The sequence below is a fragment of the Grampus griseus genome, assembly GCF_964374135.1.
Source record: "Grampus griseus genome assembly, chromosome: 15".
Lineage (NCBI taxonomy): Eukaryota > Metazoa > Chordata > Mammalia > Artiodactyla > Delphinidae > Grampus > Grampus griseus.
The window spans coordinates 68,725,705-68,752,509 of NC_139009.1; the positions used below are offsets into that span (position 1 = coordinate 68,725,705).

Below are 26,805 nucleotides of genomic sequence, written 5' to 3' on the forward strand. Positions count from 1 at the left end.
TTAGCAGGTCAGTAAAGAGACGTGTGTCTATTGTGATAGACCTTATTTTTAGTATTAATTCTAATAGAAATAATCATCTATGTTGATTTATAAGAGTGGAATTGAGTGGGGACATTGATTCAAAAGAAGAGAACAGCTATGAACAGTTTGATTTATGACGGTATTAAAGCAAGTGATTCAGATTCAGTTTGTACCATCTAAGGTTGCTTGTCCTGTGGGTAGTTGTCAAAATATATTCAGTAAAGAGCAGTCAGTTTCTCAGTGAGAAACACACCCCTGGCAGAGCGTCTACTTTACTCTATTGAGTCCAGGACCATATTGTGTGCCTGATACGTGTGAGGCTGCTACCTGCACACCCGTGGTTCTTGGGTAGGAGAGGATTGTGCTAGAATGCAATAAATAACCTTATCAGACACTCACTTTATGGGACAAGAGTGTAAATGCAGTGAGTCATCAGAGAGCATGTAAATAGCAGCAAGCTAATTTTCAGAATCACTGCCACTCATTTTGCAAGGTAACTTTCCTGATGAAGAGAAAGAAACTCAGCTGTCCAAGGGAGCATAGTCTCCTCAGTGGTCAATTATGATGTGAAAAAAACACAACGAAGCCTTTCCTTAGGACCTAGGGTCCCTCATCCAGTGGTCATGATGGGTTTACTGTGCTTCCTGAAAGTCTTTGCTGATCTCCCCAGACTGACTTTGGTGTCCTTTCCTCAGTTCTCCTGTGGCCCTCTCTGTATTCCTTGGTCACAGAACAGGTCACATTGAGGCATAATTGTGGCCAACCTCTGCATTGAAACTATCAGCTACTCGAGGGCAAGGTCAAGTCTTTCCCAGCATATAACAGGTGGATATGTGTACTAAACACTGAGTGAGTGAAATATTTCAGTGTCAATTGGGTCCCAAGAGTTTGTCTAATGTATACAGGTGCCCTCAGGAAATATCCATTTTCAGTCTGAACCCAACATCACTACCTCACATAGTTCTGCTTCTGATTTCCCCATCTCTAACTTTATAAGGTCGGACCAGACAGATCATTTTCAAATATGCTCTAAGTTTTGGTGACTTATTCATTTTGAACCCACAAGGTAACAGATTCTTTCTGTGATCATTATTTCTAATGGATAATGTGTGTTTCTGTAGGGAGCATGACTTCGGCAACTTCACCTATCATATTAAAATGGGACCCCAAAAGTTTGGAAATCCGGACTCTAACAGTGGAGAGACTTTTGGAGCCACTTGTTACACAGGTAAGAGATGCTTTGAAATACTTTGTTACATGTGTATATTTCTGTTGGAATTGTATCATGACTTTCCAAAGAATTTAGAAATCCTGACATGTGAATAAATCATGCCATGATGCTAGTTACTGAATATGTATTCCTGCTTGAACTGTGGACAGTTGTTTTTTTTTTTTCTGCCCAATAAGATTTGGAGTGCTTTTAAAAAAACTCTTCATATGATTTTTGAAATTAAGTGGATGAAGTAATTAAAGAGGGGGCTTTGGTGAAGGGGACTCTCATTTGCAGTAATGGATTCAAAGTCTAAATAAATCATTCCTAGCTTACTTTCAGATGCTAATGCAGTTAGGAAGAATGATATTGACTATTTAAGAGCAAAGTATATTTACTGAATTCCTTTTTCTTTAGTTTCCAAGGGAAAATTCATCATGTCAGAATGACGAAATGTTCCATTTTTATGTTGTCACATTTCCACAAGAGGACTGTTAACAGAAAAAATATCCTTAGGATTTTTAAATTTTAAAAATTAATTTTTGTGTCTTGTGAAGCATATTCTTTGCTATATTGACTAAATTTCATGGAATGTGAAAATTCAAGATTTTAATGGTATATTTGTAGAGAGATACTATGTCAAGTTAAATAGAGGCCACATACTGGTTTCCTCTAGCTGCTATAGCAAATTACTGTAATCTTAGTGGCTTACAGCATCACAAATTTATTATCTTATGGTTCTAGAGGTCAGAGGTCCTAACGTCAGGGTATTGGCAGAGCTGCATTCCTTCTGGAGGCGCTAGCAGAAAATCTATTTCTTTGCCCTTTCCATGGTCTAACGGCTGCTCTCTTCTTTGGCCCCTTCCTCCATATCGAAAGCCAGCAATGTGGCATCTTTGAATATCTCTCTGACTCTGACCCCTGCTCCTGTCCTCATATCTTATCCTGTCTCCCTCTTATAAGGACCCTTATGATTACATTGAGCCCACTCAGATTCTCTAGAATAATCTTCTCATCTCAAGATCCATGACCAAATCACATCTGAAAAGTCTCTCTTGCCATTTTAGGTAGCATGTTCAGTTTCCAGGGATTAAAACACAGACATCTTCTTTGTGGGAGGTCATTGTTCAGTTTACCATAGTCTGCCCTCTGGCCACCGCTCCAAATTCACATCCTTCCCAAGCAAAACACATTCACCAAATTCCAGACCCTCAAAAGTCTCAACTATTTATAGTATCATCTCAAGACCAAAATCTCATCTAAAATTGATCAGCTTAAAAATTCCAAATCTCATCATCTAAATCATCTAAATTAGGTATGAGTAAGGTTCTAGTTATAATCCATCCTCAAGCAAAATTTCTCTCTGTCTGTATACCAGTGAAATTAAAGGACAAATTATATGCTCTCAAAATGCATTGGTGGGACAGGCATAAGTTAACAGTTACAGATATTTTCATTTAAAAAGGGAGAATGTGGAAGAAAAAAATGGGTTACCAGTTTCAAGCAATTTAGAAATCCAACTAGGCAAACTCAGTTATATTTCAGAGCCTGGGAATAATCCTCTGTGGCTCAAGGCTCTGCCGTCTGGGCCTGGTTCTTCACCCTAAGAATCATTATTCTTTTTTCATGAAAGATATCACATAATTTCACCTGGATATTTCTTGCCTGTATAATTTTGAGAGTACACAGCCTTTCTGAATTTCATCTTTCTCTGTTTTTTTTTTTTTTTTTTAGTCCAGATTGGCAGTGTTTCTACTGATGTAACATTCTTGAGAAACTTGTGGTTCTCTTTTGTAAATCTCTGGGGTTTTCTCTATTAGAAAACAGGCGGCTTCACAGATCTTTCCTGGATAATCTCATCTCCATTTTTGGCCTCTGTGGAAATGAATGAGGGTCATGAAAATTATAAGACACTGATGAAAGAAATTAAAGACGATACAAATAGATGGGGGTCTATGAATCCCATGCCTAATCTTTGCAAGAGCTCCCTCTGTGAATGAACATTCTGAGGTTTTAATCCTTCCAAGGTACTAGGCAAAGGTTGTCCAGACACACGATTGACTTTTTCTCCAGAGCCACACTTTCCTGAAAGTGAGACCCCTAATTTTAGCACCTCTTGCAATCTGCATAGGTCAAGAAGTTTCCAAATCATTGGGTCCTGGTTCCTTTTAGCTTAATAATTCTTAACTCAATTTGTTTCTTTCCTCTGACACTTTGCTATAAGCAAGAAGAGGAAACCAGGCCACTCCATTCAGCACTTTGCTTGGAAATCTCCTCAGCTAAATATCCAAGTTCATCACTTATAATTCTGATTTCTATGTAATTATAGGGAGTAATTCAGCTAAGCTTTCTGCCACTCCATAACAAATATTCTTTTCCCTCCACCTTCCAATAACAAGTTCCTCATTTCCTTCTGAGCCCTCACCAGCAGGGCTTTTAACATCCATATTTTTACTGTCCATTCAAGGTAATCTAGGCTTTGTCTCTAATGCTCCTCAAAATTTTTCCAGCCTCTGCCCACTGTCAATTCCAAAACCATTTCCACATTTTTAGGTATTTGTTATAGCAGCACCCTACTTCCCAGAGCCAAAATCTTTATGTCTGTATGTTTCCAATTCCTACTATAACAAATTACCACAATCTTAGTAGCTTAAAACAACGCCCATTTATTATCATACAATTCTAGGGATCAGAGGTACTAAAATTAAGGTGTTGGTTGGGCCGTTCTCCTTAAGGAGGAAGTTCCTTCCCTTTTTTAGTGTCCAGAGTGCACCTACATCCTTGGTTATAGTATTTTCATCCATCATTAAAGCCAGCAGCATAGCACCTTCGAACCCCTCCCACTGACTTCAGCATCTACCATCATATCTCCTCCTGCCTCTTTTATAAGAAACCCTGTGGTTATATTGGGGCCAGATATTCTAAAATCATCTTTCCATCTTGAGATCTTTAACCTTTATCACGTCTGCAGAGTCCCTTTTGCCATTTAAGGTAACACATTCACAAGTTCTAAGGATTAGGAAGTAGACATGTTTGTTTGTAACTGTTGAAACATTTCATTAGGTTTATGCCCATTTTCCATTTGGTCACGATTCTTGTTAGTGCTATACAAATTTCTTCAGGAAACACCTAATACTGATAGACTCTTAGATTTGGGAGTGTGTTGACTACTGAGATTGTGGTCTGTGGACTAAGGCTTATCCATGAATTATTTGTTATTGGTCAGCAGTAAGCACAGAAATTGAGAGTAAGTGCTTTGAAAAATTTACGGCAGTTTTATAGAGTAATTTTATGTCTGTTGAATCTAATGATAAAATTTGGGCTTGTTATTTTATCTTTAAATTTCTTTTGAATTATTTATTTTGTTGTATTTTACAAAAGCTTTGGTTTGTGAACTTTTGCAATAACAAATATATGGCCTTTCATCATAGATAGCTTGAAAAAGACTGGTTTAGGAGATATTTTGGAGTCGGTCTGCTCTGAAATGTAGTTCTGTCAGCTGAGTTATAAAAGCAGATTGCCTTTTCCTAGCTTTGGAATTTTCACTTCAGATTACATGTCAATATATTTAACCCTTATCATATGGAAGAAATGAAACAATAATTAGAACATGGTGCCTGGTGCGATGATTAAATGTAGTCTCCATTTTTCTTTTTGAGATGGTTATATTATTAGGCTAATACCAGCCATACACCAATACTGTATAAGTCAGTGAGAAGGACATGAGTGAATGCAGCATGAGCGAGCACAATATTACACGTAAACTGTCTTTTATTTCTTAAAATTTTCATACCTTTACACTTTTGCTCTTGTATTTGACATTTGACTTATCTAAAGTACAGCAATCTAAGATTACAATTAAAGATTGTAGTCTTTTTCCATATATCTTTCAGTCCAATTATTTAGAATTCTTTTGTCAGATAAAGGTAATGCATTAAACATATTTATTAAAAATAAAGACAGTTAACTGTCTAATTCATATTTGTTCACATATTACAGTAGAATACTTAAAAGTCTTGTTGAATTTCACACAGTAACTTAGCACTATAACTAGTCTTAACATCCTACCAACATCTTCCAATATCTAAATGGTTTACTTTTCTTCCTAGTTTTACTACACTGATTTAAAAAGAAAAAAAGATTCTCTCAAAAATTGTGACTTTTATGACAGGGTTTTCTAGATACTGTTTCCCCATAATATTATGGCTGTGTTATCAAGTTTACCATTCCCTCTCCTGGAATGAAATCTTAATGACTGATGTGATTGTTAACCCTTGGAGGACATATGAATAAGTAAGGAGAGATAAGAAAATGTTAAATATAAACTCCATGCTCAACATTTAAAACAAAAGGTGGAAATGAGAGAGAAAACTAAACTAAACAAAGACCCCACATGAATCAAACACATACATACAACTTCTTTATGAATGGAATAAAATTCATTGCTATATTCAGTGACACAGTATGCCCATAGCCTTCCTACAGTTTCTGATAAAGCTGGATAAGGATGAAATAAATACCAGAAGTTAAGGAGTTCTCAATAAAATCCATTCACTGTCATAGGAAAAATTATATTAGAAATTTATTGTTGATAAGTATTTAAAGTAGTAAACAAAACTCCTCATTTGTATCATAATATATATGAGGTTGCATATTTATCATTTACAATGCTGAAATGTCAAGATTCCTTTTGGAAAATGTTTACATTATGGAAATCATGCAATTTCAAGTGAGAAAAGACTCATCTTAGGAATTTTAGACCTTGAAAAAGTTGCCTGAACTTTTATGAATTCAAGAAAGTAAAAATCTTTAATAGGCCATGTTCACTTCATACTTTACATACTTGGAGCTTCTCTGGCCATCTTCTCTCTCTCCCAGATGAGGCAAGTGAGGCTCTGACAGGCTCAATGTCTGTATCACACAGCCAGTATCCACATGCAGATATGCTTAGCCTGTAATTTTCTTGGGGGATGTTGATATTTTGTAACCCAGGGAACACCTTAACATGTTAGCATGTTACTCTTATTTGTACTGAGCTTCTGTTCATCCTATTAAAAAAAAATTATTTCTCTGAAAAAAAAATAGGCCATGTTCTGTGATACTAACCTTTATTAGGAAATGGAAAAATTACATTAGGCAACTTTATTAGGAAAGTAAAAAAAATTGTTAGGAAATTAAAACACACTCTTAGATAACTCTTAAAAGCAAAGGGAAATTACAAACTATATATGAGTTAACGAAGAAGATGATCTCTTCTTAACAAAATATACATACCCAGTAAAAGCTGTGCTTAGTACAGAATTTTAGCTTTAAATGCCTTTTTTATTAAATAAAAATAAAAATAAACTAAGTACTCACTCAACATGATACACCATATTAACAAATTGAAGGAGAAAAACCATATGATCATCTCAATAGATGCAGAGAAAGCTTTTGACAAAATTCAACCCCATTTATGATAAAAACCCTGCAGAAAGTAGGCATAGAGGGAACTTTCCACAACATAATAAAGGCCGTGTATGAAAAACCCACAGCCAACATTGTCCTCAATGGTGGAAAACTGAAAGCATTTCCACTAAGATCAGGAACAAGACAAGGTTGCCCACTCTCACCACTCTTATTCAACACAGTTTTGGAAGTTTTAGCCACAGCAATCAGAGAAGAAAAGGAAATAAAAGGAATCCAAATTGGAAAAGAAGAAGTAAAGCTGTCACTATTTGCAGATGACATGATACTATACATAGAGAATCCTAAAGATGCTACCAGAAAACTACTAGAGCTAATCAATGAATTTGGTAAAGTAGCAGGATACAAAGTTAATGCACAGAAATCTCTGGCATTCCTATACACTAAGGATGAAAAATCTGAAAGTGAAATCAAGAAAACACTCCCATTTACCACTGCAACAAAAAGAATAAAATATCTAGGAATAAAACTACCTAAGGAGAAAAAAGACCTGTATACAGAAAATTATAAGACACTGATGAAAGAAATTAAAGGTGATACAAATAGATGGAGAGATATACCATGTTCTTGGATTGTAAGAATCAACATTGTGAAAATGAATCTACTACCCAAAGCAATCTATAGATTCAATGAAATCCCTATCAAACCACCACTGGCATTTTTCACAGAACTAGAACAAAAAATTTCACAATTTGTATGGAAACACAAAAGACCCCAAATAGCCAAAGCAATCTTGAGAATGAAAAACGAAGCTGGAGGAATCAGGCTTCCTGACTTCAGACTATACTACAAAGCTACAGTAATCAAGACAGTATGGTACTGGCACAAAAACAGAAATATAGAGCAATGGAACAGGATAGAAATCCCAGAGATAAACCCATGCACATATGGTCACCTTATCTTTGATAAAGGAGGAAGGAATGTACAGTGGAGAAAGGACAGCCTCTTCAATAAGTGGTGCTGGGAAAACTGGACAGGTACATGTAAAAGTATGAGATTAGATCACTCCCTAACACCATACACAAAAATAAGCTCAAAATGCATTAAAGACCTAAATGTAAGGCCAGAAACTATCAAACTCTTAGAGGAAAACATAGGCAGGACACTCTATGACATAAATCACAGCAAGATCCTTTTTGACCCATCTCCTAGAGAAATGGAAATAAAAGCAAAAATAAACAAATGGGACCTAGTGAAACTTCAAAGCTTTTGCACAGCAAAGGAAACCATAAACAATACCAAAAGATAACCCACAGAATGGGAGAAACTATTTGCAAATGAAGCAACTGACAAAGGATTAATCTCCAAAATTTATAAGCAGCTCATGCAGCTTAATAACAAAAAAACAAACAACCCAATCCAAAAATGGGCAGAAGACCTAAATAGACATTTCTCCAAAGAAGATATACAGACTGCCAACAAACATGTGAAAGAATGCTCAACATCACTAATCATTAGAGAAATGCAAATTAAAACTACAATGAGATATCATCTCACACCAGTCAGAATGGCCATCATCAAAAAATCTAGAAACAATAAATGCTGGAGAGGGTGTGGAGAAAAGGGAACCCTCTTACACTGTTGGTGGGAATGTACATTGATACAGCCACTGTGGAGAACAGTATGGAGGTTCCTTAAAAAACTACAAATAGAACTACCATATGAACCAGCAATCCCACTACTGGGCATATACCCTGAGAAAACCATAATTCAAAAAGAGTCATGTACCAAATTGTTCATTGAAGCTCTATTTACAATAGCCCAGAGATGGAAACAATCTAAGTGTCCATCATCGGATGAATGGATAAAGAAGATGTGGCACATATATACAATGGAATATTACTCAGCCATAAAAAGAAACGAAATTGAGCTATTTGTAATGAGGTGGATAGACCTAGAGTCTGTCATACAGAGTGAAGTAAGTCAGAAAGAGAGACAAATACAGTATGCTAACACATATATATGGAATTTAAGAAAAAAAATGTCATGAAGAACCTAGGGGTAAAACAGGAAGAAAGACACACACTTACTAGAGAATGGACTTGAGGATATGGGGAGGGGGAAGGGTAAACTGACAAAGCGAGAGAGAGGCTTTGTCACTACCTCGTAAGGTAGATAGCTAGTGGGAAGCAGCCGCATAGAACAGGGAGATCTGCTCGGTGCTTTGTGACCGCCTGGAGGGATGGGATAGGGAGGGTGGGAGGGAGGGAGACACAAGCGGGAAGAGATATGGGAACATATGTATATATACAACTGATTCATTTTGTTGTGAAGCAGAAACTAACACAACATTGTAAAGCAATTATACTCCAATAAAGATGTTAAGAAAAAAATTAGGAAAAGAACATCAAAAGAAACTAGGAAATCAGTATTTAATAACAATAAAAACTGGAATCACTAAAGTAGAATACAAAAGTTAAAAGGGTTAAATTAATTCAAAATTTGATTCTTCTTTGAAGTGGCCAATATAAATTCTTAAGGGCACAAATTATGGAAAATATATAGAGAAAGTATGCATAAGATTATGAAAGGGAAAGCAGAAAGAACTCTAGGAACAAGAGAGATTAAAAGAAGTATAGTAGAATATTACCTGCAAATCTATACCTATGAAACATGAAAACCTAGAGGAAGGGAATAACTTCCGAGAAAGGTTGAAATAACCAAAATTTATCTAAGAAGAAGTGGAGAACTGGAATAAGCCATATAAATATTGGAAAGCTGTTTAAAGATCTGTTATCAATAAACACCAGAACAGATGGATACCTAGCTGAGTATTATCACATATTTAAAGAACTGATAATTGTATTGTCATTTAAATTTCTGTTTCAACCATAGAAAAAGATTAACACCTCCTCAATAATTCTTGAAGAATCATAACTTTAATATTAAAAATTCAAGACACTTTAAAATAACTTTAAAGGCTTCCCTGGTGGCGCAGTGGTTGAGCGTCCACCTGCCGATGCAGGGGACACAGGTTCATGCCCCAGCCCGGGAAGATCCCACATGCCACGGAGTGGCTGGGCCCGTGAGCCATGGCCGCTGAGCCTGCGTGTCCAGAGCCTCTGCTCCACAACGGGAGAGGCCACAACAGTGAGAGGCCCGCGTACCGCAAAAAAAAACCAATAATAATAAAAAAATAAAATAACTTTAAAAAAAGGACAGTGATAGTTCGATCTCATTTCTGAATTTAAATGCAAAAAAAAAAAAGTACATAAAATATAGAAAGTATCATCCAGCAGTTTAGGAAAAGTTCAGCATATGTATAACAAAATAAGACTTTTTAAGGAATATAATGATAGTCTATTATCAGGAAACAAATAAAAGTATTTTAGTGGCTCAGTAGATTATAACCTGAGACACTAAAAAGACATTTGACAGAATTTTGCAGTCATTTCTAATAAAAACTCTAAATAGGAATAAGATCAAGCTTTTAAGACAAAAGAATATACCATGTAAACATAGGAATAGGACAGATAAAATATTCCTTTTATGATATTATTGTACCATTAAAATTAATATGAGAATAAGGTTAGATGGCCAGATATAGAATAAATATACAAAGAATAAATAGTTTTATCTGTGCAAAACAGCTAGAAATCAAAACCGGAAAATATTCTCTTTGTAATTAAAGAATACATAAAGCCAATTATTTTCCCTATATGAAATGCACATTAATCTTGTAGATTTTTAATGTGCATTTATTTTTGTGCATTTAATGCACAAATTTAATGTGCATTTAATGTGCATTTATTTATTTTAATGTGCATTTATGTGTAATTATTTTCACACCATTGAAGTAGTGATTATGTATACACAAGCTTTGGAGTCAGGAAGGCTTGATTGTGAATCAAAGCTTGAATAGGTTACTTAATCTCTCCTCATATGTAAGTTATAGATACCTCATGGGATTATTAAAGTAGTACATGAGATTGTGTGTTGAAGTGATTGGTGAAATACCTGACGGTATTCTCATAGTACTGTCGGTTTGCTCTTAATGCAATGTTCTTTATTACTTGGTAGTACTGGCTTGATAGTAATGGCTTGATTACTTGATAGTAATGGCTTACTTGGTAGTAATTAATTGTTATTAGAAAGTGGGTGCCATTTATAAAATAGGGTTTCATTGGATATTTTCTTCAGAAAAAAGAATTTTAATGTAGATTTTGAAGAATTATTTGTGTATTGCCTTTAATCAAAGGTAATTAAAGCAGAAACCTCTAAAATTATTGGAAGTTCAGCCTTCACCATTTCAGTAAGCTAATGAAGCTCAGCCCATCACAATAGGACAGATTGAAATTTGCTGGAATTTTGTTCCTTATAAAAGATGAATATGCAATTTAAGAAATAGCCCTAAGCATCTGATAAAAGAATACCATTAATGTTTAATGAGCTGTTCTAAATTGGCCTGATGGGGCGAGAACCTCCTGAGAAGAGGAGCTCTCTTTAATCATTTCCAGTATTATTTTCAGTAATGTCCATCGGACCCTATTAGGTTAGGCTCTAGTGCCTTCTATAGTTAGGTCTTTTAAAATTTTACTCAAAAAGTTAATAATTATCTCAAAAGCTAAATAGTTAGAACATCATATACTTAAAATATTGTTTCTAAATTAAGAAATTCAATTTTATACTTTAAAAAATACTTGATTTTCTCCCTGTTTTGATGTTAAATCCTTATACAGGAGTTACCTCTGTGTGACACACAACAATAGTTAAATTCTTCAGTGCATTTAAAATCAGGGAATCAGATTTAAATTTAAAATCAGAAGATTTAAAGCTGAAAGTGATTGCAGAAGTAAGCTGACACTCAGAAATGAAGTAACTTCTGAGAATTAAGCCAGTGCGTGCCTTTTTATGCTATTTCATACTCTCTCTTACACTGTTTACAAAGTATTTTATGTATTAATTTACCTAAAGAATCAAAGTATAAAATGAAGTCTCAGTGTACCCTTTTTCCATCTGTCCAGAAAATATCATTATTGAAACTACCATAATTCATGTTTTATTCATGAGATTCAAAGATTAATACATTTGGATGGTTTCCATGGTGATACTACAGCGTTGCAATAAGTTGATCATTCATCTTTGTCAGAGGATTAGAATTGTATGAAAAGTAAAGGATGTACTAAAAGTGAATGATGGGAACTCCAGTAAGCTTGTTTATTTATTTGATCAAATTTAGATATAGTATGGTTAACCTGTTTCCAAGTATTTTTCTGTCTTTTTTTTTTAAGTTATTTTCATACCAATTCCCATTTTAATTTTTGGATGCTATTTTTCTTGCTTTGGAAAATGTTTCAGTTTATCTGTCTTTAATAGAAGTTTTTTGGGTGAATGAATGAACTGAAACACCATAACTTTATTTAAAACCTCTGTACCTTTTCTTGTTAAGGAAAAAAGTAACATGTATTAAATATAGGATTCGCATACAAGTAACGAGATTATGATTTGGGAATTTACCTTTAAGACATATATTAATATTTAATTGAAAGTCTATATATATATTTCTTACTCTTTTTTTAACATCTTTATTGGAGTATAATTGCTTTACAATGGTATGTTAGTTTCTGCTTTACAACAAAGTGAATCAGCTATACATATACATATACCCCCATACCTCCTCCCTGTTGTGTCTCCCATATTTTTATTGTTTTACAAATATGGTTTCATCCATATTAACATATCTTAAATTGCACTTATTTTTTACATTTGGTACATAAACCTGAAGTAGTTAATTATGTTGGAAGTACTTCTTTGAATTGAAGTCATATGGTAGAATTCTTGACAGTTATTGTATTTGTCACTTCTTTTTTTTTTTTTGGATCTTGATAACATATCAACTTCATTTTTTTAATAGATCTTTATTGGAGTATAATTGCTTCACAATACTGTGTTAGTTTCTGTTGTACACCAAAGTCAATCAGCCATATGCATACATATGTCCCTTTATCCCCTCCCTCTTCAGCCTCCCTCCCACCTCCCTATCCCACCCCTCTAGGTCATCGCAAAGCACCGAGCTGATCTCCCTGTGCTATGCTGCAGCTTCCCACTAGCTAATTATTTTACATTCGGTAGTGTATATATGTTGATGCTACTCTCACTTCACCCCTGAGGTAGATGGACCTAGAGTCTGTCATACAGGGTGAAGTAAGTCAGAGAAAGAAAAACAAATACTGTATGCTGATGCATATATATGTATTCGTCACTTCTGAAATAGGAATTTAATTAAGTAGTATATAGTATGGAGTTAGATTAATTTCTGTTTTGGGATTATGTTGTAAATTTTGATGTTTGCCACCAGATGAGGCCAGCTGTGTTGGCCAAGTTTTGAAACTTGAGTAATGTGTGGAGTCCTTTTAAACCCGAAACCAAAATCAAAACCAAAAAAATCCTCCCAAATCCTAGAGTGGACTTAAAGTAGTATTACAAACATGAAATTATGTATGCATATATTTTTATTCATAAAGAAATTTACAAAATAAATACCAAAAACAAAAAAAATGAAATGAACATTAATTTGATGGATGATGTTCTGCTGACATTAAAGCATTGCATATGACATAGATGTGGTGGTGACTACTTTAGCTCTATGTCTTGTGTTTCGTAAACACTCACTACCATGTGCACGTTTAGGACCAGCTACTACAAATCATAACTATTGAGGACACCATGGCATCATTTCACCTTTTTTTTTTTTACCACAAATATACTCACAGTTAACAGGAAGCATCTACCTCTGTTCCCTTCTCATTAGCCCAGGACAATGAAAGTTAAGACATTGTAATGGTTGTAAAATATAAGCTAACTATATTAAGAATGACACAACTAACTTATTTTCCATCAAAATATTTACTTTAGAAAATTTCTAGTTTAAACCCAGTGATTATTTTATGAATGCTAATAAAAGAAATCCCATTTAGTATAGGACAAAAGAGAAGTTTTAGGTACTATGAAATGAATGCTCTACATACTACCTCAATTTATTAATTTCTTGTTCCTAAAGAAAAAGGAGGTTTGGGGGGTTTTCCTAAGATCACCAATCCTGGTTTCCCTTACATGTAATTATTTGGGGCTCACCATAAGGGTGGTCCAAGCTGCTGAACTAAACTTTCTAAATTACTTTCATTAGAGTCTTGTCTTTTATTTGAACAGTCCTCACTGCTCTGGTCTTAGTTGGAGCTCTTCTCATTTGTATGGAACAGATCACAGATCATCTAGAGCCTCTAAAGAGAAAAGGGAGAAAGGCTCTAATGTTTCTTGAGTAGTTACTAGGTGCCTGATACTACGCTAGGTATTTCCAGAAGTTTTCATTACTCCTTGAGTCAACTTGGTAAAGTCAATGTTATTTTCTCCGATTTACAGATGAAAAAAGGAGAGACTTAGATCACATAATAAAAGACGCAGCTCCTAAGGGATACATTAGCTGAAAATACTGAAGTGGAAGTTGCTAGTACATCAACCACCAAGAATGTATAGAGTGAAAAGGGAAGAGAGTAAAGAAATAAATTGAAGGTGTGGGAAGGGGACAATTCCCAAGTTAAACAGGCAGAGGAAAGGAAGCAAGCAGAAGATAACCGAATATAGTTTTACAGTCAGATATTCATTCCTTTTCTTGATTACATCAGCTGATTCTTTCCCAAACCGGCTGTTTGCTGAGACGCAAACATGACCTAAACAAATTCCTTAACATTCAAATGAATAAGTTAAACTAAAAACCCACTTTTCTCTTAAATGGTCAGTGCATGTGAACACCTAAACTTAGCAGTAACTCTTTTATTTTGTTTGGCAAAACCTCAAGCCTTAATAGTATTTTTTCTCTTGTATTTTTCCATTTCAGTGAATATAGCTATTTTAAATGGGAAAATGGAATTTAAAGCTAAATTTAAAAATTAATATTGGAGAAGAATAATGAGTGTTTATGTTCTTGAAACAGGACAATTAGTGAAATCTTATGCATACTGTTTCAAAAATATAAGGGAGAAATTATAGGAAGTTAAATAACAAAATTGCTTATAACTATTTTGGACAACATAGAAATGTTATCTGAACTGGAGACCAAAAAAATCCATTACACCCAGCATGAGAATGCCTAGGAAGTGACAGAATTGCATTTACTCAGGAAGCCCTCAACTAGCAAACTAATTAAAGCTTGTCAGAGATCTGAGATAAAGGATTGGGGCATGTTAACACACCTGCTTTTCCCTTTCTCGTCATCCTGCTGAAAGTACAAAGGTAAGCTTTGTTTTCACACAATTAAGAAGGAAGAAAGCCAAGAAGAGTAACGGAAAATCTAACCAGCTATTTTTCTTTCATTCTGACATAACTCTCAGTCCTTGTAACACGGACATGTTGGCTTCAGTGGCTGTGCCTTCTGTCTTTGCTTTATTTTGTTTCCGTACCTCAGCTTTAAATGTTTCTGTTTTTCAGGGTTTAGACTTGGGACTCCTCTTTTCTTTCTTCTGCATTCTCTTCCCAGATGATTCTGCCCATCCTTACGGCCTGAGGTATTATCAATATGCTGACAACACTCAAATTTGTATCTTCAGCTCATATCTTTTCACAGCGCCCCGTTCTCACAGCCAAGAATTCTCTCTGGTTTGTCTTTCCTCAGATCTGCCCACCTCTCTTCAACTCTTGCTGCTAAAGTCCAGATTCCAAACCCAAGTCCTTTCTCACCACAACCAATGTAGTCACTTCCTGAATAGTCTGCCAATCCCACTTTTGCTCACTTCCTTGACACTCTGACAGCAATCAGAGTGATCATTGAAAGCAGTGTATAATTTGACCATATCGTTCCCCGGCTTAAGACTGTGCCCGTGTTTTCATTGCATTTTAAGATAAAATTAACACTTCAGACCGTGTCTTTACTTGTCCCCTGCTACAAACTAGTACTACAAACTACTACATCTAGTCCTTGTGGACCTTTGATCATCATGCTCAAGCCACAGAGCCCTTCTTTCAGTTTCTTGGATGAATTGAGTTCTTTCTTGCCTTAGCGCCTTTGCACAAGCTGCTTCCTCTGCATAGGATGATGCCAACCTTCTAATGCTGTGACTGGATCCCTTGCACCTTTCAGGTCCTGTCTAATCATTTCCCTGATGTCACAGAGGACTTTTCCTGACTACCCTTTTTTTCTTTTTTTAAAGTACATGCCTCTTGCCCAACCTTCTCTATGCTTTATCTGTTTCTTTCTTTCAGAGCACTGACCACTATCTGTAATTGTCTTATGTGTTTCTTTGTGTGTGCTTTGCCTGACTCCTTCACTAGGTGGAAAACTCCATCAGGACAGGGATGATGTCAGTGTGGTTCACACATATATTCCCATTACCTTTGAATTGGAAAATGTTTGATAAATATTTGTTGATGATTAAATAAACACTCTTCCTTAAAAAGAAATGCAGTGTGTATATACTCTGCCTGCCTCATTCTTGCAAAATTAGTTAGTAGTAAAACGTAATTATATGTTGCAGTAGTTGTTTTATGAAGTGTTGACAACTATAACAATTGTTTGGGATTTCATGGATGAAAATATTCATGAGCTTTTTAAGAATGTGTCAATGTTTTGATACCTAGTGACCAAATTAAGAAATAAAGTTTTGGTTTTTTGTAGTGAAATTTGTAATATTTTATCTTTATAGTAAAAGGTATAGTACTCATGTATAACATACATATTGCATATGTATATTTGTATATATACATGCAGAGAAAATTAATGTCTTTCACATTGCCAGTAAATGAATTTTTATATTTTCTTTAGAAAAATAATTTTTCTTGACCTTATGTTCAATTCAACCCACCCTCTTAATTATCAATGTTCAAAGGGATTTGCGGGCTTTAAAAATAATGCTGGACACAACAAACTTCATTAAACTTTCTCAAAATGTTACAAATTTCCTATTATTCAAACTGGCATTTGAATATAGGTACCATACACAGCCATTATCAGTCTTGTGCCACTAACTTGACTATCCTAATAAGTTCTCCCTTGACTGCCTGCTGGCCATGGTTGCCAAATTTAATAAATAAAAATTCAGGGCACCCAGGTAAATTTGAACTTCAGATAAACAACAAATCATTGTGTAGTATAAGTATGTCCCATGGAATATTTGAGACATACTTATACCAAAAATATCTGTTGTTGTTTTATTGTTCTGAAACAAGAATTGATTTCATTGCTCGTTTGTAAATTCTAGATAATGTCTCAAGTGATTATGTTAGCAGTGTAGGAAAGAATAAGCAGAGTTTGTCAGTACTGTTTTCTAGAACAATTTTTGACCGCTTTAAATTAAGTACAAATTCTTCTATAAGACCTTTTCTCATTTATCAGTTTGCTCCTTTTCTTATCACTTCTTTCTGAATGTCTACCCTCAATCCAGAAAGAACTTCTTTCAATCTCTAGAACTCTGTGGTGTCTCATTTCACATGTGCTTGGAAATTCTCTTCCTTTAGGCTGGCTGGCACCCAGGCATCCTTCAGTTCTTATTCTAGAGGTTGCCTTCTTCAGCTTTTTTGTTACCCACAAAACTGAGCTAGGTCTCCACTGTATTCCTAGAGTATGCTTCACTTCCCCTGTCATGTATCATCCTGCAGTATTATAATTCCTGGTTTTAGTGTGTGTGTGTGTGTGTGTGTGTGTGTGTGTGTGTGTGTGTGCGTGTGTGTGTGTTTTAGTTTGCATGCGTGCTTGCGTGTGTTGTCTTAATTACCCACAAGACCATAAATTTCATTCTCTGTATATCCTTGTCTTGGCCTGCTATGCAATAGTGATTTGGTAAACTTTTGTTGAGTGACTAGAAAAATGATTTCTTTGCTATCACAGTAAGTACCCTCCTTACTTAATGAGAATCTTTCTTCCTCTCTTGCTTTTGCTCTCTCACTCTTCACTAAGGCAAGACTCCAAGCTAAGTAGAACTAAGATACAGTTTTCTGGAGCAACCCAATTGTAATTATGTGTTGGGTTATACTGTCTTTTAAAAGTACGTTTTTTAAAACTCTAATTCAAAAAGATACATGCACCCCAGTGTTCATAGCAGCACTGTTTATAATAGCCAAGACATGGAAGCAACCTAAATGTCCATCGACAGGTGAATAAAGAAGATGTGGTATATATATATGCAATGGGATATTACTCAGACACAAAAAAGAATGAAATAATGACATTTTCAGCAACATGGATGGACCTAGAGATTATCATACTAAGTGAAGTAAGCCAGACAAAGACAAATATCATATGATAGCACTTATATGTGAAATCTAAAAAATTGATGCAAATGAACTTATTTACAAAACAGAAATAGACTCAAAAGACATAGAAAACAAACTTATAGTTGCCAAAAGGGATAGCAGGGGTGGGGAGAGATAAATTAGGAGTTTGGGATAAACATATACACACTACTATATATAAAATAGGTAAACAACAAGGACCTGCTGTATAGCACAGGGAACTATACTCAATATCTGGTAATAATGTATAATGGAAAAGAATCTGAAAAATAATATATATATATAAGAATATGTATATACATATATATGTATATGTATAACTGAATCACTTTGCTGTACACTTGAGACTAACACAACATTGAAAATTAACTATAATAAAAATAATTTTAAAAGGATATTTTAAAAGATTAATGAGCTTAGGAGAATGTCATTTCTACTGGTCAGTCTTCTTAATGGTGATTTTGTGCTTTATTATCCTATGAGTATTGCTATGTATTGTATTGTATTATATCCTATGATAATTGTTGCCATATTATTATCTGGGCTTTGAAAAATAAAGGGAAAGTAGAAAATATGCTTGATTTTTTAAGATCTCTTGCAGCATGGTAGTTAAGTTTAAAAATGAAAAAAAAAATGTAGAAAGTACTTGAATATGATGTTAATCCAAAACATAGCTATTGTAAATGTACTATGGAACCCTGTGGTAATGGCTGAGATGGTAATTCCGTCCTAAACTGCAGTTTTCAATGCCTAATTTAACATGAACTCTCAATTTACACTGTTGACAGAAACTTTCCAAGCTTGCTTTCATCTCCAAGGGGAATTTTATAAAGAGATGAGACAAAATTCCCATAAGCTGACTTATTCAAGCATGGTAAAAATGATTTTCACCAATATTAAAAATTTTGGAATATTTTGATGGCTCGTACAGTTTTAAATGGTTTCCAAACTTTATCCTTTACAATAAGCGTGTTTCCTCAGAAAGAACAGGCACAGGTGTTAAGTAGGTAGTTTAATAAATTTATTATTTATTAAATTTCAAATTATTGAAAATTTGAAATTATTCAAAATTATTGAAATTATTCAAATTATTATATTTCAAAATATTAAATTTCAAAATTTAAAATAGCTAAACATCATAGAAAATTGACATTGTTTTTTTCGTTTTTTTGCGGTACGCGGACCTCTCACTGTTGTGGCCTCTCCCGTTGCGGAGCACAGGCTCCGGACGTGCAGGCTCAGTGGCCATGGCTCACGGTCCTAGCCACTCCGTGGCATGTGGGATCTTCCCGGACTGGGGCACGAACCCGTGTCCCCTGCATCGGCAGGCAGATGCTCAACCACTGCGCCACCAGGGAAGCCCCAGAAAACCGACATTTTAATTGTGCAAAATATTTTCTTGTTCAGTGTGGCTAACATCAGACCACTTTGGTCGATAAATACTGTTCTGGTGGGTGGGGCTGGATCTTGTCTTTCTGGTGGGCAGGACTGTGTCTGGTGGTGTGTTTTGTGGTGTCTGTGAACTTAGTATGATTTTAGACAGCCTCTCTGCTAATGGGTGGGGTTGAGTTCCTGTCTTGATAGTTGTTTGGCATGAGGTGTCCAGCACTGGAGCTTGCTTGTTGTTGAGTGGAGCTGGTCTTAGTGTTGAGACGGAGATCTCTGGGAGAGCTCTTGCCGATTGATGTTACATGGGGCTGGGAGGTCTCTGGTGGTCCAGTGTCATTAACTTGGTTCTCCTACCTCAGAGGCTCAGGCCTCTCACCTGGCCAGAGGACCATGACCCTATCAGCCACACGGCTCAAAAGAAAAGGGAGAAAAAAAGAAAGAAAGCAAAAATAAAATAAAGTTATTGAAATAAAAAATTAAAAAATATATATTATTAAAATAAAAAAATAAATTAATAAGAAAAGGAAAAGAAGAGAGCAACAAAACCAGTAAACAAATCCACCAATGATAACAAGTGCTAAAAACTAAACTAAGATACACATATAAATCAGAAACTAGTCAGTCACATACAGCAAACCCCAAGTCTACAGTTGCTCCCAAAGTCCACCACCTCAGTTTTGGGGTCATTCATTGTCTATTCAGGTATTCCACAGATGCAGGTACATCAAGTTGATTATGGAGGTTTAGTCTGTGGCTCCTGAGGCTGCTGGGAGTTATTTCCATTTCTCTTCTTTGTTCACACAGCTCCTGGGGTATAGCTTTGGATTTGACCCCGCCTCTGCATGTAGGTTGGCTGGGGGCATGTGTTCCCCGCCCCGACAGGACAGGACGGGGTTAACGGAGCAGATGATTAGGGGGCTGTGGCTCGCTCAGGCCGGGGGGAGGGATGGGTATGGAATACATGGCGAGCCTGCGGCAGCAAGGGAACCAGGACATTGCAACAGTCTGAGGTGCACTGTGTGTTCTCCTGGGAAGTTGTCCCTGGATCATGGGACCCTGGCAGTGGCGGGCTTCACAGGCTCCTGGGAAGGGAGGTGTGGATAGTGACCTGTGCTTGCATACAGGATTCTTGGTGGCTGCAGTAGCAGCCTTAGCTTTTCATGCCCGTCTCTGGTGTCTGCACTGATAGCTGCAGCTTGTGCCTGTCTCTGGAGCTTGTTTAGGTGGTGCTCTGAATCCCCTCTCCTTGTGCACCCCGCAACAATGGTCTCTTGACTCTTAGGCAGTTCAAGACTTTTTCCTGGACTCCTTCCTGGCTATCTGTGGCGTACGAACCCCCTTCAGGCTGTGTTCACGCAGCCAATCCCAGTCCTCTCCCTGGGGTCTGACGTCCGATGCTGGAGCCTCAGCTCCCAGCCCCCACCCACTCTGGCAGGTGAGCAGAGAAGCCTCTCAGGCTGGTGAGTGCTGGTCAGCACCGATCCTCTGTGCGGGAATCTCTCCACTCTGCCCTCCGCACCCCTGTTGCTGCACTCTCCTCCGTGGCTCTGAAGCTTACCCCCACCCCACCCCCCGCCCCCATCTCTGCCAGTGAAGGGGCTTCTTAGTGTGTGGAAACTTTTGCTCCTTCATAGCTCCCTCCCAGAGGTGCTGGTCCCGTCCCTATTCTTTTGTCTCTGTTGTTTCTTTTTTCTTTTGCCCTACCCAGGTACGATGGGAGTTTCTTGCCTTTTGGGAGGTCTGAGGTCTTCTGCCAGTGTTCAGTGGGTGTTCTATAGGAGTCGTTCCACATGTAGATGTATTTTGGGGGAGGAAGGTGATCTCCACGTCTTATTCCTCCGCCATCTTGAAGGTCCTTTCTATTTGGAGTTCTTTTGAATAAATCATCCTCCAAATAAAACTTTGGGAGCTTGCTGAATTGTAAGTGAGAATCTGTAGTTCTATTCCTAATAAAATCTGACAGAAATGGGTTAAGTCCAAAACTTTTATGATGGGAAGGCATCCAAAAGGTAAATTCTCAAAATGATTTACATTTTACCATCCTTACCATATTATTCTGTAACTTAAATTACACCTTTATATGCTAATAGCAAGTTATTTTATTATGAGCTATTCATGTGGAAGCATAATCAATCTTAGCATAGTGAGTGGTTACTGGATATAGTGTTATTTCCAGAAGATATATTAGTGTACTCAGATTTACACAGCAAATTAAGCATATCCATGAAAACTGTAGAAAGGAGTGATGAAAATTTATGCATGATTTGTAATATTTCAGTTAACCATACATTATTCTGAAATTTTTCACCAACTATAATTCATAATATCAAAAACTTGAACGTCTTTCTCTTTTCTGTCAATTTAGAAAAACATGGAATTTCTTTCCCTTGTTTGTTTCTTGCTAGGTGGACTTTTAATAGTTTAGTGATTTAAGCCATTTCAAATGAGTGCATTAGTTAATTTATATCCCTCACATATTTTTAAATTCTCTGTTAATTTTTTGAACACTTCCTAACTTTTCTGTTTATGCATCTACATCAGTGAGTATTAGTATCAAGTTTCTCATTAGCATTCAGCATGACTTTGAATCCAGGTCTTAGGGAATGAGAGCCAGCTTCTTGAATATTCCTTTATTTTCTCTTTAAAAAGTTCCATTTACTTTTTTCATGAAGGACATGCACCTTTTGGAACTAGTGATTCTTCCCATTATTACCATATTATGCTTCACATGGCTTCTTTACCTTCTTCTAAAAAGTAAATAAATAAAAACTTTTGCCATTGAAAATAAACAACACAATATTACTAAGTGGCAGAAACACTGATGAAAAAATACCTGCTGTTGCAGAATATAGATACAGCCACAATCTGTAGATTGTGGATTTGTTTTTGGAGCCTAAGACATGGCAGCTTGGTATCACTACTTGCTGTGATAGTCTAGATTTATAAATAGGACTATATGATCATTTAAGCCAGAAGTCCCCAGTGAAGTGGAGGACGAGTTGCAAAAGGTCTAACCATGAGGACTAGATCATCACATACAGATTGGGAAATGGGAATATAGCTGTTTGCAACCCCTGCCTTTACCCCCTATCTGGTAATCTCAGCACACCAGATGAGGTCTGTAGGTGGTATCTGACATTAGTATCTTGCAAGTAAGACCCTGAGATCTACAGACAGATCCTGATACCATTTGGCAGTATTATTATGTTTTGAAATACTTAATAATTCCATCTCATCTTAGATATTGCCCCACTTGTGGAATATTGTTAAGCATGGCATGATGAGACCAGTATGATAGTAATTCTTAAGCTTATTAAATAAAGAATAACAGAAGAATATTTGGTAACACAGGGTAAGAAAATATCTAGTAGTTGAAACCATCAAATGCAAATATTTTAAGTTTCCTGCCACTACCACCTTCTAGTCTAAAATAGCATGTTGCAAGAAAAGAAAATGTGATCTTTTGAGTTAGTCTGATCTCTTAATGGCCTGTATAAATAAATGGACACCCTTTACAATAATTATGGCTTGCCAATTTTGGTGCCTTTTCCCACTTGTGAGTTCCTTAGTAAGTATTTTTTTTTAAATTCTCAGTATCTATATAATCTTACTTTTTAAAACAGCAATTTCTGTATTTTTTGTAAAAATGATAGTTTGACATAATGTTTTTTTTTTACAATTTGAGTTTGGTTAATTGAAGCCAGGATTTGTGGTTAATGCTTTTGGCTTTGAATCATATATTTATTTTTGACTTCATCATGTTCTGTTTGCTTACATTTTGTAGGTTAATTTGATTTCATGATGCTTCATTTTCCCTTCCTGCATTAGTTTGCAATTCATATTTTCTTTTCTATACCAAAATCAAGACTGTAAACAATCTTTTTCATATTTTTTGCCAACACTTTAAAAGACATATCAATAAATAAAGCTGAAAATGGAAATATGTGTAAGTGAAATCTGCTCATACCCCTGAGAAATAATAATTCCACTGCTAACTGCTCAAAGCACAGACTGAGATGGTGACTCACAGGGCTACTCTGATCCTGTGGGTGAGATGATGCCTTAAGAGATGCTGCCCTGTGAGGTCTATCCTTCAGGATTGGATGTTGTTGCCTGGCTGATAACCTCTTCTTTATAATGTTGATCTGAAATAAATAAACTGCCAGATATTTCTCCAGCAAAGTCGAGTTTCTTCAGGATCAATAGAGAATTGCCATTTGGGATCTGCAACCATGCACGGCAAGCCATGTGATAGTCCCCCCATGGCAAGGGAAGGAGAACTCCTCTATAGAGGAGAAAAGCAAGTTGGGAGGGCTATAGTAAACAAACAGTTCATGGCTTTTCATTGGCTGAGTCTTTCCTGGGAAAGCAGAGGGGTGTTTCTTCTTCCTGCTGGGCTTTAGTATCATCACAGGACACAAGAGCTCCCCCTTCTGGTCCTCCAAATCTATTAAATTGAGATTTCTGTTTATTAATTTTACAATGTTTTCTGTGTTAAAATGCCATGTCAGGAAGAAAGAGATTTTCCTCAATCCTTTTAAGTTCCTTTTGCTGGTCCAGGAATTAAAATAACATGAGACAGGGCTTCCCTGGTGGCACAGTGGTTGAGAGTCCACCTGCCGATGCAGGGGACACGGGTTCGTGGCCCGGTCCGGGAAGATCCCACATGCCACGGAGCGGCTGGGCCTGTGAGCCATGGCGGCTGAGCCTGTGCGTCCGGAGGCTGTGCTCCGCAACGGGAGAGGCCACAACAGTGAGAGGCCCGCGTACCGCAAAAAATAATAATAATAATAATAACATGAGACAGATTAACAGAAGAAAATCAAACAAAAGTTTAATAACATGTATACATGGGAGAGACCCAGGAAAACTTGAGTGACTCGCCAAAATGGCAGAAACCCTTAACTTAAATACCGGCTTCAGCTAAAGACAAAAGAAGATGTTGGGGTTAGTGGTTTGGGACTTCAAAGGGGAGGAAGGCAATTCACTTAGAGATGAAAAAACAGATGTGTGATAAACAAATGTTTGCTGGGCCAGGAAGAGACATTGGGACACAGAGAGGATACGGATCTTCAGGTGCTGCCTAGAGTTCCCCCAGCACACCCAGCCCATATACTTTGCAGATATCTCTATTCCAGGAACAGGCCCTCTATCTAAATCCCTTTAGGCAGTTAAGGGAAAAGGTCAAAGTTTCTTCCTGAGTCTTTTGGGCCTTGATTATTTTTACTTCAAAATAATCCACATGCCAAAGAGATATTTTGGGGTGGCAAATTTTGCTCCCCTAAAGCCAAAAGGAGCAAGAAGCAGAATGGGGTGAGGTCCCCAATGTAGCCAAGGCTAGATTACACGGTCAACATTTTTGTTAGATTGAACTCAGTATAGCTCAGATAAGTAATAGCAATGGAAAGCATTCTGTGCTTTCTCACTAGTCCCATGTTCAAATTACTGAGTACTTTTTTCACATACACCCTGCCAGTGGAGACTGCCTATTACCTCCTTTCCACCCACTTGTCTATCTTGTAAAAGGTCTAAGAAGATGACAAGAAACTCTGATCAACAAAGCATATAGTTTTGAGTTAGACATCTTCATGGAGAAGAAAGAAGAAACAGCATTCTGAAGAAAGCAGGAAATCAAGGTTAAAGTTTAAAATTCATCTTTAAAAAAGGAATGGATTTTCAGCTTTTTTAAGTGCCAGAAGAAGCAGTGAGAACCAAATGCAATAATGCCTTGGAACCTCTTAGCACTTGGCATGTAGAAATGTGTACTGCATTTTTGCTGCTATTAGGAGAAGAAATGCCATGTAATTTGTAGTATACATTTAGGGTAAATGAGATCCAAAGGCAACATGAGAGTCACCAAGTTTTCACACACCTGATTCCTGGATTACTGTCTTTTTAGCCACTGAGAGATGGAACTTCTCATTGTGTGTGGATCACATGTGCCATAGGAGAACCTATCATATGAAGATAAAATGCTTTCTTTTTTGTGGGCCAACTAACCATGAATGCATGTATAGTGGGCAATAAATGAGCAAAAGGCTGCTGAGTTAATTTATAGCTTCAAAGAGCAAATTAAGTTTTCTCCACATATACATTTTATAAGCTAACAAATACTTATTTTCTACAACAAAAGAAACAAATGTTTTACAAGTTGATGGGCATCCAAAGCCTCTGGCCACGATTGTGTTCTCTGAAGATTAATGAAATCCCTGCCCTAGTCGGGTTCTTGAAGTAAGCAGTTAATCAGCCATCATTTTAATACATCCATTAGCCTTGGCACCATAAAGTTAATAGGAAATAAATTTCTGTAGAAAAAAAACAAACCACAGTTTTAGAAATCACTCTCTCATGATCATTAACAATAATTACCAAAATTAAAACAAATTTAGTCAAGTTAAATAGAAAAGAACAGAACATGAATAGAAAAAGTCTCTTTAATTTGTTCTAAGAAAACTACAATTTTTGTAGAAATATAATGAAAAGAGAAAAGGATCTCACAGTGGAAAATGAACTTTTTGAAAAATATAAACAAAATATTACCATCCTATATTTTTATATATTTATTTTCATCATTATAAGTTAATGCACATTTTAGAAAAGTTGAAAATCTAGAAAAATTCACTAAGAAGATAATGGAAAATAAGGTAACTAACTGAAATGTTGAGTCATCCTAATATTTGCCTATGTAAAACTTTAACATAATTGAGGAAAAAAAATAATTTGCTTTATATCATGCATATTTACCCATGATATTAAATATTCTTCTGTGTGACTTTTTATGGCCTCATGTTATTGTACTGGTTTGGTCTTTGAAGATTTTGCTTAGAAAGTTTTTCATTGTTTGGGTATTTAGGTTTTTCCCAGTCTTTCTCTACTACAAATTATTATATTATTTTAGCAACATATAGTTTTGTGTCATGGTTGGTTGACTTTACAGCACAACAATTCACCTTTTTATTCTTTGTCTCACTGAAAAGTTATTTGTTCCTTTTTGAAGGAAAAATACCAAAACTTAAAAATTAACTTTTAAAGTAAAGTGTTACCTTTATCTATTTTTTCGTAGTATAAACCTGGATTTCCATGTATTTGTATGGTTTAAAGTACAAAAATAAATTATAGCTCTTTGGGGGGGGATCAAGTTAATTGTCTGTATCAAGAGTATAAAGGATGTCAGGGGAATGCAAATCAAAACAACAATGAGATATCACCTCACACGTGTTAGGATGGCTGTTATCAAAATATATATATATATATGCGTATATATATATATATATATATATATATATATGACAAGTGTTGGCCAGGATGTGGAGAAAATGGAACCCTTTACACTGTTGGTGGGACTGTAAACTGGTGTGGCCACTATGGCAAACAGTATGGAGTTCCTCAAAAACTTAAAAATAGAATTACCATATAATCCAGCAATTTCTCTTATGGGTATATATCCAAAGGAAATGAAATCAGTACCTCAAAGAAATATCTCCCCTCCCATGTTCATT

The 26,805-nt window shown here is 36.1% G+C and overlaps 1 protein-coding gene across 3 annotated transcripts in view; it reads left to right on the forward strand.

Annotated features, from left to right (window-relative positions):
- Window positions 1–1,142: 1,142 nt before the first annotated feature.
- CTNNA2 (catenin alpha 2) overlaps window positions 1,143–26,805 on the forward strand; it is a gene marked incomplete at both ends in the record, with an annotated part of 1,036,807 nt that continues 1,011,144 nt past the window's right edge. For 2 of the 3 annotated variants that reach the window (XM_082672516.1, XM_082672517.1), the window contains one exon: window positions 1,148–1,249. In XM_082672516.1, the coding sequence (XP_082528642.1) occupies window positions 1,148–1,249 (102 nt within the window). Of the gene's footprint in view, window positions 1,250–26,805 lie in introns of all 3 variants that reach the window. The other variant, XM_082672515.1, reaches the window with a different exon arrangement.